Raw genomic sequence first — 14,410 nt, forward strand, 5'->3', positions numbered from 1 at the left:
CTGAAAGAATGATTTTTTTCCCCAATGCCATACACACGAGATGTTGAATTACATCCTGTGAAGGCGTGCAGGAATAACAGTTGAGTGCACAACTTATTCCCAAGAAGATGCTTCATTCGATTGATGTCATATACTTTCAGATTGCTTCTTGACTGGTTGTCTGATCTGAAATATAGTGGTTTTCCATTTGGTATACAGTTATGGAGCAAAAGCATCAAGTCTGTGTCCTCTCCGATTAGTGTGGTGTAATGCAGAATTGTGCTATTTACGGCTGTCTTGGCAATGTCCACATCAGCGTCCCCTTCTGCCTGAATAACTGTGCAGCCCACTTTCTTCAGCTGATCACCGATTAAGGTGATCAGCTGTTGCTTGTTACTGCCGACACATAGGAATTCATCTCTCTTTCCGTCAAATTCAGTTTCTCCGGTGAAATTCACAGGCGGATAGCTGTTGGCTTGTCCCCGTCTCTGCTGAGTGTTATCCTTTATCGAAGGGCCTGCACTATCGCCATCAAAGACAACAGTTGCTATCCCATAGTGTTTTGTTGTGAAGTCCGCATATGCTCTGGCTATTTTGCCATATGCATCTCCCTTCTTCCACTTGAGCTTGTGTAGCAAGGATCCACCATCAAGAACATACCTTTCAGTCTTAAGGTGTGCTGAAGGTGTGGTGTCAGGTACTCCTTCACATGCCAGTGCCTTGGTACAGTGGTCATTGACGGCTTGAGCGAGTTGAGGTTTGTCGGCCTTCCTCAAGATGTTGTTGTCCTCAAAGAGGGATGGAGGGTATGGACTGAGCTCAAAACTCATCACGTCCTCAAGTGACAAATCACCTATCTGGGATACCACCAGGAATCGCTGGAATAGCACACTGGAGTCGATGGTTCTGTGAGGAGCAACCTGGAGAGCATTAGAATTTCCCAGGGTCTTTGCTTTCTCTGTCCTCTTGATGGAGAAGGGAAACACAGGTTGTCCAATCATTCTCTCGATGATTTTGTTCCCAACAGCTTCATATTCATGCACGTTGATGTCTTCGCTTGCCAAGATACCATTTATGATATTTCTCAATGTAGGATCAGAGGAGAAAGGTGAAAATGCATTCAGCTTTGTGCTTATCTTCGAGAGGTCGAATGCATGTCTTTCAATTCTGGCACCAGTTGCTTCTTTATGCTGTTCGCTTGTTGCGTATGTGAGATCATTGAAGTCCTGCATGGCGACGTTGACCTCAGATGTTATGGGGGCTGACATTGTCCACAATGCGAGGTGTTCCTCTGTCATCTTACTGCCATGAGTCAAGCCACCGGTGCTCTTTAGTGATCTCATGAGTGATCGCAAATCAGGGGAGTCGACGAAACCCTTATTTTTTGAGTAATTTTGATCGGATCGTCTTCAAACTTCATGGGAATATACTTCATGGTCTGGCGCTCAGCTGATTAATTTTTGGTGGCGATTGGCCTTGACCTTCATGGTTAGCGCCTCAGGTCAAACATATTTGACCCCAAGGTCAAATTTTCAAGTTTTAGGAACCATATCGTGTAGTACCTCAAATTGAACACCTCAATGAGTGCTTTCTAGATATGTCAAGCTTGAGACATTATGACGTCATTTGGTGACGTTATGAGGCAAAAGCATATTTTTCATGGTTACTGTAGAACGATTCTCATCGGAATCTCTCGTAGGCAGATATTCCTCAAGAAGTCGCTCCTGGTGAATAGCAGCTCTGTTCACCTCAGTGTGAACTTAAAGAAGTCACACGTGGTGACCTTTTGGCAAGATACGGGCCACCTTGCGGGTGACATTGGTTTATTTATTTGTTAACCAATAAAATATTATTGTTAACCATTAAAGAGATGACAGTAAATAAACCATTCGACATTCCAACATCAATGATGATGATAATTATTCTATAGTTGACCAGTAAAAATACTGTGTTACAGTGAATCAACTAATAACAAATAAAACAAGTGGAGGTTCATTCAAAGTACTCCGTCCCCATAACAAATAAATAAACAAGCCGGTAGGCGACGAGGGATTTGCTCGGATCGAAGCGCTGGATACGATGCTTTTGATTCTGACCGATCCACCGACGAAGATTCATTGCCAAGATGTATTGGTTCACATACAATTGTTCCTCTGCCTGGCAAGATTTTTCCTATTGCGTATTTTGCCAACTGGCACTCCTCATAAAAAATGATGGTTCCTAGACACCCTATTTTTGAAGGACTACAATTTGAAAAATAATCGGTTCGCTGGTTTGTGCTGTGGAGCTCGCGTTGCAGACAGACAGACACACGCACACACACAGACAGACACACGCACACGCGTTGCACACACACACACACACACACACACACACACACACACACACACACAGACACACACACACACACACACACACACACACACACACACACACACACAAACACAGAAAATCCGATAAACTGCTCTCAATGCTCTTGTTTAACCACACCTCCTGAGCCACACAATATTTTTCATAAACCACGCCCACTTCCCATAAGCCACGCCCACTTTCCTACACCACTCCCACTTTTTATCAACCACGTCCACTTTCCCTCAGCTCCACCCACTTTCCTAAGCCCCTCATAAAAAATGACGGAAAATAGACACCCGATTTTTGAAGGACTACCATTTGAAAAATAAAACCTCAATCAAAAATCGGCTTGAGTAAAATTTTCTAAATATCTCGAAGTGTTTAATTTGGAAGTCTCGTTTCTCTACATTCAAAACTGAAGGACAAGTATTGAAAATACTGTACGCGGTTTTTTGGCCGCTGCACAGCAACAGGTGGTTGTGAGGCAACGAAATTCAAACGCGCACATTCCCAGCACAGATTGCACATGTTGGCAAAGTTTCATCGAAATCGGTTCGCTGGTTCGTGCTGTGGAGCCTCGCGTTGCAGGCAGAGACACACACACACACACACACACACACACACACACACACACACACACACACACACACACACACACACACACACAGAAAACCCGACAATAAGGGATATCTAGCATATATAGTGAATCCAATAACGTTTCCTCCAGCGCACGACGTTGCTGGGGCGCCTTCGGTGCCCGGCGATGCTGCCGTGCAGTGCATGGACATGGAATTGGGTGCGGTGTACAATAACTAATTGTGAAATTTAAATAAATAAACAATATGGTAAAACAATTAATTTCTGAATCAATTGGCGAATCGTATGCCAAACCCACCACTGTTTCACCTGAATCTGTAACTTTTGAAAATTAAGTAACTCATCAAAAAATGAATAATCAATCAATTAATTGAATGATCAGAAAATAAAAATAACGTTTTTGCGAAAGCACATCCTGAGCTCAAAGGATGGCCGAGAGATCACCTGAACAAACAAATAAACAAACAAACAAACAAACCAAGTAAAACTGAGAACTCCATTCCTTCGGGGCTCGGCGATGACGTCATGCATCCCCCTGGATATGGAATTGGGAAGGAGCGGTGCACAGGAATTGTTCACCAATAAGTGATGTACAATATTGTGACGTTTCTTGTTGTGATCTGAATATGACTGAATATGTTCACATGTACGATCAGAGCAAATTGAGAGACCAAGTTCTGTTAAACGGTAAACTTATCTTCCTATTCATGTTCCGATTCGTGTTCAAAATATAACATTCAATTTTAGCAAGTTGTTCCTCAATCATAAACTGATAAGGACAGACACACACAAACTGATTGTAAAACCCCACTGTTTTGCTTCGCGCGTGTGTGTGTGTGTGTGTGTGTGTGTGTGTGTGTGTGTGTGTGTGTGTGTGTGTGTGTGTGTGTGTGTGTGTGTGTGTGTGTGTGTGTGTGTGTGTGTGTGTGTGTGTGTGTGTGTGTCGTAAATGTTGAAAGTTTTGAGTGTAATTTTATATAAATTACAAGGATATCTGAAAATAATGGTGAAGTGAATGTGTTTTATGGGATTGAACTGGAGAAATCATGAACAATGGATTCAGGAGGGAACACCAGCGAGGTCAATCCAAAACTTACATCTTCATCACTGTAGATTATTTCATGGTTTAGAGATTGTTAAAATGTTTGCAAAATGTGGTTTCTTACCTGGATGGTTGTTGCACTTTGGCGCTTCTTTTTCAAATCGTTTCTCCCTCGGTGTCCTCTGTAACCTGGTTGGATGATGATGATTGCCCCTTCCTTGGCAGGATCCACCAGGAAATTACTCTTCACTCCACTTCTCTCAAGACCATGGGAAGGTCCACACAACATCACAACATGGAGAAGTTTTCCTGGTTTATTTCAAACTCATATCACATGATGCGGTGCCACCAACATGACCTAATCAACGTCGAAAAACATTCCGCACTCGTCGAATAACTTTCTTCACTCGGCTCTGGTTTTCAAGAGCTGAGTCTCGATCATATTTGGGACTTAAACCTGGACTACGAGAGCTCGGCTTGCTGGAATGTCCCTGATAGTGCCGAGAACTTGATTGAGAGAAATTCACCTGAAAAGTAACCATTTTGTTCTCATTGTGGGTTTTCTTCAGATGGTTCCTTGTTCCGTGTCCATGAGAGTTTGTCTGCAGAGAAAAGGGCAGATTAAAATGATTCAACCAATCACACTGGATGAAGATTTGGATTAACACCAGTTAGAGATGGTTATCAGTTAATGGTTAAATTAATATATATTTTGCAGCCATTCACAGCACATGGTTGAAGAATCAGGTGACAGGCATTGTGGGTATATTTCTGAACAATATAAACTTTTTAAACGTGATCTGATTTCAGGAGTTATTTTTGGTTTACGAAAAAATATTTTCACGAAAAAAAGAAGTGACCAATATATTCGTTATTGTTGTGAGTCTGTCTGTCTGTCTGTCTGTCTGTCTGTCTGTCCCGAGCATAGCTCCGTGGGTTTTGATCCGATCCTGATAAAAATTTTGGTGGGAGGTTTATATCATGATCTTGTGTTTTCCTGAGAATGGGTGTGGTGCGCCCATTATGGGCGGAGCCACGCCCATAAAACATGTGTTTTTAGGGGGTAGCTGATTTCAATTTGCATCTTCTCCGAAGGGATTTGTCGAATCTGACAGGGGTTTCAGTATTTGGTTAGCCCAAGCTGTTAGGGTTAGCTAACAGCTTGGCACCTGCATAGCCCCACGGAGCTCGATTTTTCATTTTCGTCACAAGGTCACGAACTTAGAAAATTGCGAATTTTGACATAAAAAATAATCTTCTCCGAGGGGTTTGTCAAATCTGGCAGAGGATTCAGTATTTGGTTAGCCCAATGGCACCTGCATTGCCCCACGGAGCTCGATTTTTCATTTTCGTCCCCAGGTCAAGGTCACAAGGTCAAGGTCACAAGGTCACGAACTTCGAAAATTTCGAATTTTGACATAAAAATCATACGACGCCGAAACTTTGAGACTTCAGATGACAATATTTTTTATGCATAATCTTGAGGTCATTCCCCACCTAAAGTCTTGAAACCATTTTGCTCTATCTCGAACACCTTGCCCGTGGCGCCCCCTTCAAGTTTGTTTTTACGCTGATTTCATCAAAGTATGGATAATCCGAGGAGTGTGAAATGCCATATAGCCTATATGACGTTATATTGTTCCTGGAATATTCCAGAGGAAGTTTTGCACCAAAGGACATAATCCTTGATCTTTGACCTTTAAAGTTCACAAAGGTCAAATTTTCAAAGTTGTGGGAATCGAACTGGGTTTTTGACCTTCTTCGACGAACTAACTCCAATAAGCTATAGCACGTATCCTGTTTCCTTATTTTAATGTCCACAACATTGTTTTGTGACCTTTAAAGGTTATGCAAAGGTCAAATTTTGAAAGCTGTTGAATGAAACCGGGTTTTCGACATATTGCAGCTCATAACCTGTCACTCGTACCACATCATGTTGCTCATTTTTATAACTTGGTCAAACATTTCACATTGTCTTATCCTTGACATCTGAAACGATCTACATCGGCAAATACCGCTCGTGAACCATCGTTGTCTTCAGACTTGTCATTTTTAAACTTGAACGATGACAAAGAAAAGGACAAACAAAAATATTGGTGAAAAAAGTATTGTTGGAGAGAAGTGAAAGATTTCTCGATTATAACCAACGGTGACCTGTTTGGCATTCCCATCTGAACCCAGGGCTCATGATGTGAGAATCCCAGGTTAAAATCCATACACTATGTTGGTTTGTTCCTGGTCTGATTAACATCCGCATAATTCAGAGAAAGCGACTGTGGTGTGTTATTATGTCATGGAAGGCTCCTTGGTTGATGTTAGAGCGGGAAATTTGAAATGTAAATGTTCAAGAAAGGTGGAAAAAGGACCAAAACGGATGTACATGGAAGGTGAGGGGAAAGAGGGTTGTGTTACTCTTCCTCACTCGATATGATTTGCAGACTAGAGAGGTCATAGAACATGTTAACCCACGCTGTCTTGAGAAACAATGACGTGGACGTGGTCTACGATCGGCAAATCTGATTGGTCCTGATGACAAAAAATGCCGTCATATTATGTCCAAGTACTGCAAAACGGAAGGGTTGTGAAAGTGCGAAAAAGGTGATTTGTGTTCCACACTGTTGAAGTAAACAATTAAATTAAACTTCAATAAAGATTGTAAAGGTTGCACAAAAAAATTCCTGTTTACTGCTGTTGACCCAGCATCATTTACACCGTCTTATTAGACATGTTACATTCGTTATTTGTTTCTGTTGTTTGTGTTCTTGATGACGTCCCGAAAACAGTTTCCTGTTTGGACTTGGTTTTCAATCTTGTTTGATTGCCAGACAGACAGAAAGAATAAAAACTTATCTCACTCCTCTGTGCACATGTGTGATCGGGACAAATTCAGAGCCAAAGTTCTGTGAAACTTCAGGTTCGTTTTCCTGTTCACGTTCCAGTTCGTGTTCAAAATATAACATTCAATTTAAATAAGTTCTTCTTTTGTCATAAACTGATAAGATGGAGAGGGCCATGAACCAAGTGTTTAACCCCGCAGTGCGCTGCATGTGTGTGGGGTAAATATTGGAAGTGTTGAGTGTAATTTTATATAAATTACAAGGATATCTGTAAATAATGGAAAGATCAATGTGATTTATGGGATTGAACCGGAGGAATCATGAATAATGGATTCAGGTGGGAACACCAGCAAGGTAAATCCAAAATTTACATCTTCATCACTGGAGATTATTTCATAGTTTAGAGATTGTTAAAATATTTGTAAAATGTGGTTTCTTACTTGGATGGTTGTTGCACTTTGGTGCTTCTTTTTCAAGTTGTTTCTAACCAGGTATCCTCTGTAACCTGCTTGAATGATGACGGCTGCTTCTTCCTTGGCAGCGTCAACCTGGAGATTACTCTTCATCCCACTTTTCTCATGTCCGTGCGAAGACACCACAACATCACAACGTGGAGATGGTTCCTTGATGGATTTCAATCTCGTTTCACATGAAGCAGTGCCACCATCATGACCCAATCGAGGTCGAATGACTTTACCCATCTGCACTCGGCGCTGGACCTCAAGAGCCGAGTCTTGATGACACTTGGGACTTAAACTTGGACTGCGAGAGCTCGGCTTGATGGAATCTACCTGGTAGCTTCGAGAACCTGATTGAGAGGAATTCACCTGAAAAGTAACGATGTTGTTCTCATCGAGGGTTTTCTTCAGATGGTTCCTCGTTCTGTATCCACGGTAGTTTGTCTGCAGAGAAAAGGGAAGATTAAAATGATGGGAGAAGTTTCATTCAACCAATCACATTGGTAAGAATTTGGATTAACATAATCTAATTGTTAAATTAATACATCTTGCAGCCATTCACAGCAGATAGTTCGTCGACCGAGAATTAACAGGGTCCAACCACACTTTTTTTAAAGTTTGAGAAAAATGAAATCAAAAATTCAAAGTGGAATTGCCGCTATCTCATAACATTTTATTTTCATATCGTGTGCTACATAACAGGTACATATAAAGGTTACATAAAATAATCTTACTTAGTTTCCTCTGTTGCCTTTCTACATGGACTTACTCTAAATTTGAATGAAATGTCAGATAGACGCTGATAATTCTCGGTCGACGAGTTGAAGAATCAGGTGACAGACATTGCGGATCTATTCCTCACAAATCTAAACTTCATACACGTAAACTCATTACAGGAGTTGTTTTCATTTATAAAAGTTGAGCGATGCGAAAGAAGAGCACAACAAAAGTAGAAGGGCACTCGCTGGACAGCATACCTCCACCATGTAATGCCTGATCCACGAGAACATATTTGGCCCAAAACATTTTTCTGACATCATGCTATATGTCATTTTGGCCTAATCTCTCAAGGGTGAAGAAATACTTTAAAAATTAAATAATTCTCACATCCAGATCCAGATATGATCTTCACCAAAATCGAAACAACTCGTCGTGGTCACACACCAAACCTGTGCACCAAATTTCGTCCGAATACAAAAACAACTTTTTGAGATATCGTACTCTATATCGTTTTGGCCCCGTCCCTCGACGGTGAAAAATCACTTTAAAAATTCTCGAAGTTGGATCCGGATCTGGATCTTCACCAAAATCTAATCAATTCGGCCTTGTCACACACCCAACGTTCCCATCAAATTTCATCCGGATCCGTCAACAACTTTTTGAGATTTCATGCACACAGTCAGAAAGGGGTGAAAATATAACCTCCTTTGGCTTCGGTGGTGGAGGTGAATATGGGAAACTGGAACAGCATTCGTACCATAGTTAATTGAACACGTTACTATTATGGCCCATATACCCGTATCATCCATGCACCCTATTATGTCACATACATTGTCATTATCCGAAGCTTTCTTGATTATTGGAATATTTAACATTAACCACTTTTGTGCACAATAAGGCTAAATTGCATCAATGGAGGTGAATATGAAAAACAATTCAAACTACATTGTCCATGTCCAGTTGATCAAATGTATGAAGTTTCACTTTCGATCTGTTACACTGTTATGGAGAAGAAGTTTTTTTTAAGTTTATATTTACAATGCAATATGGCCGCCAGACCACGTGATTGATGACATCATAAATTCACTTCTTCACGTTCATCATCAGGAGGATCGTAGATCAGATACATGAAGTTTCAGATTTTTCGAATAAGGATTTTGATTCACGAAATTATGGCTGGAATTCCGCTTCACCAATGATGTCATTATTATTACCCAAAATACCTCAAGGGATTTTATAACTTTAATTTTTGGTAAATATTGTTGAGGCTTTTATAATGGTAAACACAGAGAACACATAACAAGGGGAGCAGAAGACGAGGGGCGGGCGGGAGAATTACAAAACAGTGGAGAACAGAGACATTCGGAGATCTGTGGATGGGAGAGAGAAGGGGCGAGGTACATGGGGAGAGATGGGGCGAGGAACATGGGGAGAGATGGGGCGGGGTACATGGGGAGAGATGGGGCGGGGTACATGGGGAGAGATGGGGCGGGGTACATGGGGAGAGATGGGGCGGGGTACATGGGGAGAGATGGGGCGAGGTGCATGGGGAGAGATGGGGCGAGGTGCATGGGGAGAGATGGGGCGCAGTACAAGGGGGCGATGGGGCGAGGTACATGGGGAGATGGGGCGAGGTACATGGGGAGAGATGGGGCGCGGTACATGGGGAGAGATGGGGCGAGGTACATGGGGAGAGATGGGGCGCGGTACATGGGGAGAGATGGGGCGCGGTACATGGGGAGAGATGGGACGCGGTACATGGGGAGAGATGGGACGCGGTACATGGGTAGAGAAGGGGCGCGGTACATGGGGAGAGATGGGGTGAGGAACATGGGGAGAGATGGGGCGCGGTACATGGGGAGAGATGGGGCGCGGTACATGGGGAGAGACGGGGCGCGGTACATGGGGAGAGATGGGGCGCGGTACATGGGGAGAGATGGGGCGCGGTACATGGGGAGAGATGGGGCGCGGTACATGGGGAGAAATGGGGCGCGGTACATGGGGAGAGATGGGGCGAGGTGCATGGGGAGAGATGGGGCGCGGTACATGGGGAGAGATGGGGCGCGGTACATGGGGAGAGATGGGGCGCGGTACATGGGGTCAACAAGATGGTACTACAGGGACTTTCAGGAAGGAAAGCAGGGAATTTGAAAGCGGTGGGTGTGGGGTGGATTGACAGGGATAGAAAAGATCAAGGTTTTGGATGGGGAATGATATGAGATAGCGGTGAACAGCTGTTTTGAAGAGAGTGTGGCAGATTGTTCCAGATATGGGGGAAAACAGGAATGCAAGAATGAAGGTGGGAAGTAATTCTTGATTTTGGCAGTTTCACCGTAATGGGGTTTTGGTGGACCTTCGGCACACTGTGGAAATATAGGGCAGAGTGGGGGGGGGGGTAGAGCACAGACAGATCCGGGGGGGCAAGACAGGAGAGAAGACAGTAGAAGACAGAAGGATGACCGAACTGCCTGTGATGAGAGAGCGATAGACCCAGAGACTCAGCTGTTCATCACGGTGGATACCAAGATTCTAAATGCCTTGGTTTTCAGAAGCAGCATGTCCAGGGAAGCGTGACCTGGTGTGAATCCAAATTGATGATCGAAAATCAAGCCATTGGAGAAGAGGAAGTATTCAATGTCGGAAACAATGACGCATTCCATGACCTTGCTGGTGATTGGGAGCAGGTGATTGATGTACAGTTGTCGGGATCAGTTTTTGCACTTTTTTATGCAGAGCGGTAATGTTTGCCTATTTCCAAGCAGATGTTAGATGACCTTGAGCAAATGACAATGTGAATAGGACAGAGAGAGCGTGAGCAAGAGCAGCAGAGCAGGTTTTTCGGACACATCGGCTGATGCTATCCTGACTGTTTCGTGGACAGTACAACACACATACAAACAAGAGGTGTGAGTGGAGGTTAAAGCAAAGTCAGAGGTATCCCTGGGGATGTGGAGGAGTGAGGGAAGTGCATGGAGAGTGAGGAAAAGAGTTTTTGATAAAGAGAGAAACTCCAGCGCCAACACGAGAGGAACTCGCGTCTATCATAGCGGAGGAGGGAGTAACCATGGAGAGAAACTAAGGAGTCAGAGACATATTGAAGGAGGAAAGTTTCTGTTCAGCAGATTATGTCTGGTTTGTCAGTGGGAGTCTGTATGGAGAGATCAGTCAGGTCAGAGCAAAGGCCCTGGATGTTTGAAGTCCACAATGTTAAAGAAGAGGGAGGGGAGGAGGCTTTGGGTGCAGGGGAGGGAAGGGGGAGGGAGGGAGAGTTGTTGACAGCATGTTTGAGATTGCAGAAGAGCGAGGGGAGAGGGCCGGATGGGGAGGAAGACGAACGGGCTCGGTGTTTATGGGATAAGGCACAGTGGGCAGTGAAAAGAGAGGGGTCAGAGGGAAGTAGGGGAGGGGAGGAGGTGGAAGAATGGGTTGGAGAGAGAGAGAGAGAGAGAGAGAGAGAGAGAGAGAGAGAGAGAGAGAGAGAGAGAGAGAGAGAGAGAGAGAGTGGGAGAAGGAGGCAGTTTTGTGGATGTGAACGGGAGGGATAGTTTTGAGAAGGGGGAGTGAGCAGGGAGATTTCAAGCGGAGGGGAAATGGGGGGAATTGAAAGGAGGAGGGTAACAGGGGGGAATTTAGGGAGTAGGGTGAGGGGGAGCTTTCGAGAAAGGTGAGGGGAAGCCTGGCGGGGGAGTGAAGTTTGCTTTGAAGAGGAAGGAAGCAGCTGATTTGAGAGGGAAGCTTTTATAAGGATGGGAGACGATGAGATCAGGCACAGCCATGGGGGAAGAGGGAGAATGTAGGGGTGGGGAGAGGGGAAGGATGAGACTGGGTATTGGTGTGGTAAAGATGGGAGCGGCTGGGGGGGGAGGAACAAGATTTGAGGGGGTGGGAAGAGGGGGAGGTATGACGAGAGGAAAGAGAGAGCACATTTGAGATGTTGAGGAGTGTTCTGAATGAGAGTGAGATAGTTATTCGGTTGGAAAGGAGCCCACAGATGTTTGAACACAACACAGTTTTGGATACCAGAGTGGGGGGCTGTTAGTAAAGCAGACGGCAGTCAAAGAGAGGAGGTAGGATGGGGGTTGTATTGAGGGGGTAGATTTTATGGAAGTGGGGTGAATTTGCACTGAAGTTGGAAAAAAAAGATGGAAAACGAACAAGCATTGCAAAATGGGATTTTAAAAATTTAGAGGTTAGAGAAACGTTGAAATATGTTGGAAGATGGATGGAGTGCAGGAGAGGTGAGAGAATGGAGAGGTGCACCAAGGGGAGAGAGATAATCTACAGGAGAGGTGCACCGGGGGGGGGGGGGGGAGAGAGAGAGAGAGAGAGAGAGAGAGAGAGAGAGAGAGAGAGAGAGAGAGAGAGAGAGAGAGAGAGAGAGAGATATTCAAAGATCACGATACCACGCTGTCTTGAGAAACAAGGACACAGGCGGCGTCTTCAAGCTGCAAATTTGATTGGTCCTGATGACATAAAATGATGAAATATTTTGTCCAAGTAGTGCCAAATGGAAGGGTTTTGAATGTACTCAGAAGGTGTTTTGTGTTCCTCACATCACAAGAATGTAACTTATTTTGAGTTACATTAACAAGAATATAATTCAATTGAAATAAAATAAAGATTTTAAAGGTTGAAGAAAAAAATTCCAGAATTTTACCGCCCTTGAGAAGGTGTCTATCACATCTCCCTATTTAACACGTTCCATTCATTATTTGTGTCTGTTGTTTGTGTCCTTTATGACGTCCTGAAAAAGTTTCCTGTTTGGAATGATTTTCAATCTTGCTTGACTGTCAGACAGTCAGAAAAAAATCAAGACATGTCACTCCTCTGTGCACGTGTGATCTGGGCAAATTCAGACCCAAAGTCCTGTTAAACTTCAGGTTAGTTTTCCTGTTCACGTTCCGGTTCGTATTCAAAATATAACATTCAATTTAAATACGTTCTTCCTTTATCATAAACTGATAAGATGGAAAGGGCCATGAACCAAGTGTTTAACCCCGCAGTGCGCTGCATGTATGTGGGGTAAATATTGGAAGTGTTGAGTGTAATTTGATATAAATGCCAAGGATATCTGTAAATAATGGAGAGGTGAATGTGCTTTATGGGATTGAACTGGAGGAATCATGAACAATGGATTCAGGAGGGAACACCAGCAAGGTCAATCCAAAACTGACATCTTCATCAGTGTAGATTATTTCAGAGTTTAGAGATTGTTAAAATGTTTGTAAAATGTGGTTTCTTACCTGGATGGTTGTTGCACTTTGGTGCTTCTTTTTCAAGTTGTTTCTCACCAGGTATCCTCTGTAACCTGCTTGGATGATGACGGCTGCTTCTTCCTTGGCAGCGTCAACCTGGAAATGACTCTTCGTCCGAATTCTCTCATATCCGTGGGAAGACAGCACAACATCACAATGTGGAGATGGTTTCTTGATGGATTTCAATCTCGTTTCACATGATGCAGTGCCACCATCATGACCCAATCGAGGTCGAATGACTTTACCCATCTGCACTCGGCGCTGGTCCTCAAGAGCCGAGTCTTGATGATACTTGGGACTTAAACTTGGACTGCGAGAGCTCGGCTTGCTGGAATCTACCTGGTAGCTTCGAGAAACTGATCGAGAGGACTTCACCTGAAAAGTAACGATGTTGTTCTCATCGTGGGTTTTCTTCAGATGGTTCCTCGTTCTGTATCCACGGTAGTTTGTCTGCAGCAAAAAGGGCAGCGTAAGTGATGGGAGAAGTTTCATTCAATCAATCACATTGGATAAGAATTTGGATTAACATCAGTTAGTTGTTAAATTAATATATTTTGCAGCCATTCACAGCAGAGAGTTGAAGAATCAGGTGACAGGCATTGTGGATCTATTCCTCACAAATCTAAACTTCGTACATGTAAACTCATTACAGGAGTTGTTTTCATTTATAAAAGTTGAGCGATGCTTAAGAAGAGCACAAACAAAACTAGAAGGGCACTCGCTGGACAGCATACCTCCACCATGTAATGCCTGATCCACGAGAACGTATCTGGCCCAACACATTTTTCTGACATCATGCTAGATGTCATTTTGGCCTAATCTCTCAAGGGTGAAGAAATACTTTAAAAATTAAATAATTCTCACATCCAGATCCAGATATGATCTTCACCAAAATCGAATCAACTCGTCGTGGTCACACACCCAACCTGTCCACCAAATTTCGTCCGAATACATCCACAACTTTTTGAGATATCGTGCTCTATATCGTTTTGGCCCCGTCCCTCAACAGTGAAGAATCACTTTAAAAATTCTAGAAGTCGGATCCGGATCTGGATCTTCAGCAAAATCTAATCAATTCGGCCTTGTCACACACCCAACTTCCCATCAAGTTTCATCCGGATCCGTCAACAACTTTTTGAGATTTCATGCACACAGACAGAAAAGGGGTGA

The 14,410-nt window shown here is 43.5% G+C and overlaps 1 protein-coding gene across 2 annotated transcripts in view; it reads right to left on the reverse strand.

The window, feature by feature from the left end:
* LOC147025471 (uncharacterized) overlaps nucleotides 1-14,410 on the reverse strand; it is a 45,769-nt gene that overhangs the window by 4,639 nt on the left and 26,720 nt on the right. The window contains exons 11-13 of one of the 2 annotated variants that reach the window (XR_015059548.1): nucleotides 13,229-13,690; nucleotides 7,248-7,709; nucleotides 4,095-4,572 (exon numbers count right to left, since the gene is read on the reverse strand). Coding sequence is in view for 1 of the 2 variants with exons in the window: in XM_085886475.1 (XP_085742601.1) it covers nucleotides 4,333-4,572; nucleotides 7,248-7,709; nucleotides 13,229-13,690 (1,164 nt within the window). In the remaining variant the exon portion in view is untranslated. Of the gene's footprint in view, nucleotides 1-4,002; nucleotides 4,573-7,247; nucleotides 7,710-13,228; nucleotides 13,691-14,410 lie in introns of those variants that run through there. The other variant, XM_085886475.1, reaches the window with a different exon arrangement.

Source organism: Eptatretus burgeri, chromosome 6 (assembly GCF_056783735.1).
Source record: "Eptatretus burgeri isolate ZD-2024b chromosome 6, Ebu_testis_v1, whole genome shotgun sequence".
Classification (NCBI taxonomy): domain Eukaryota; kingdom Metazoa; phylum Chordata; class Myxini; order Myxiniformes; family Myxinidae; genus Eptatretus; species Eptatretus burgeri.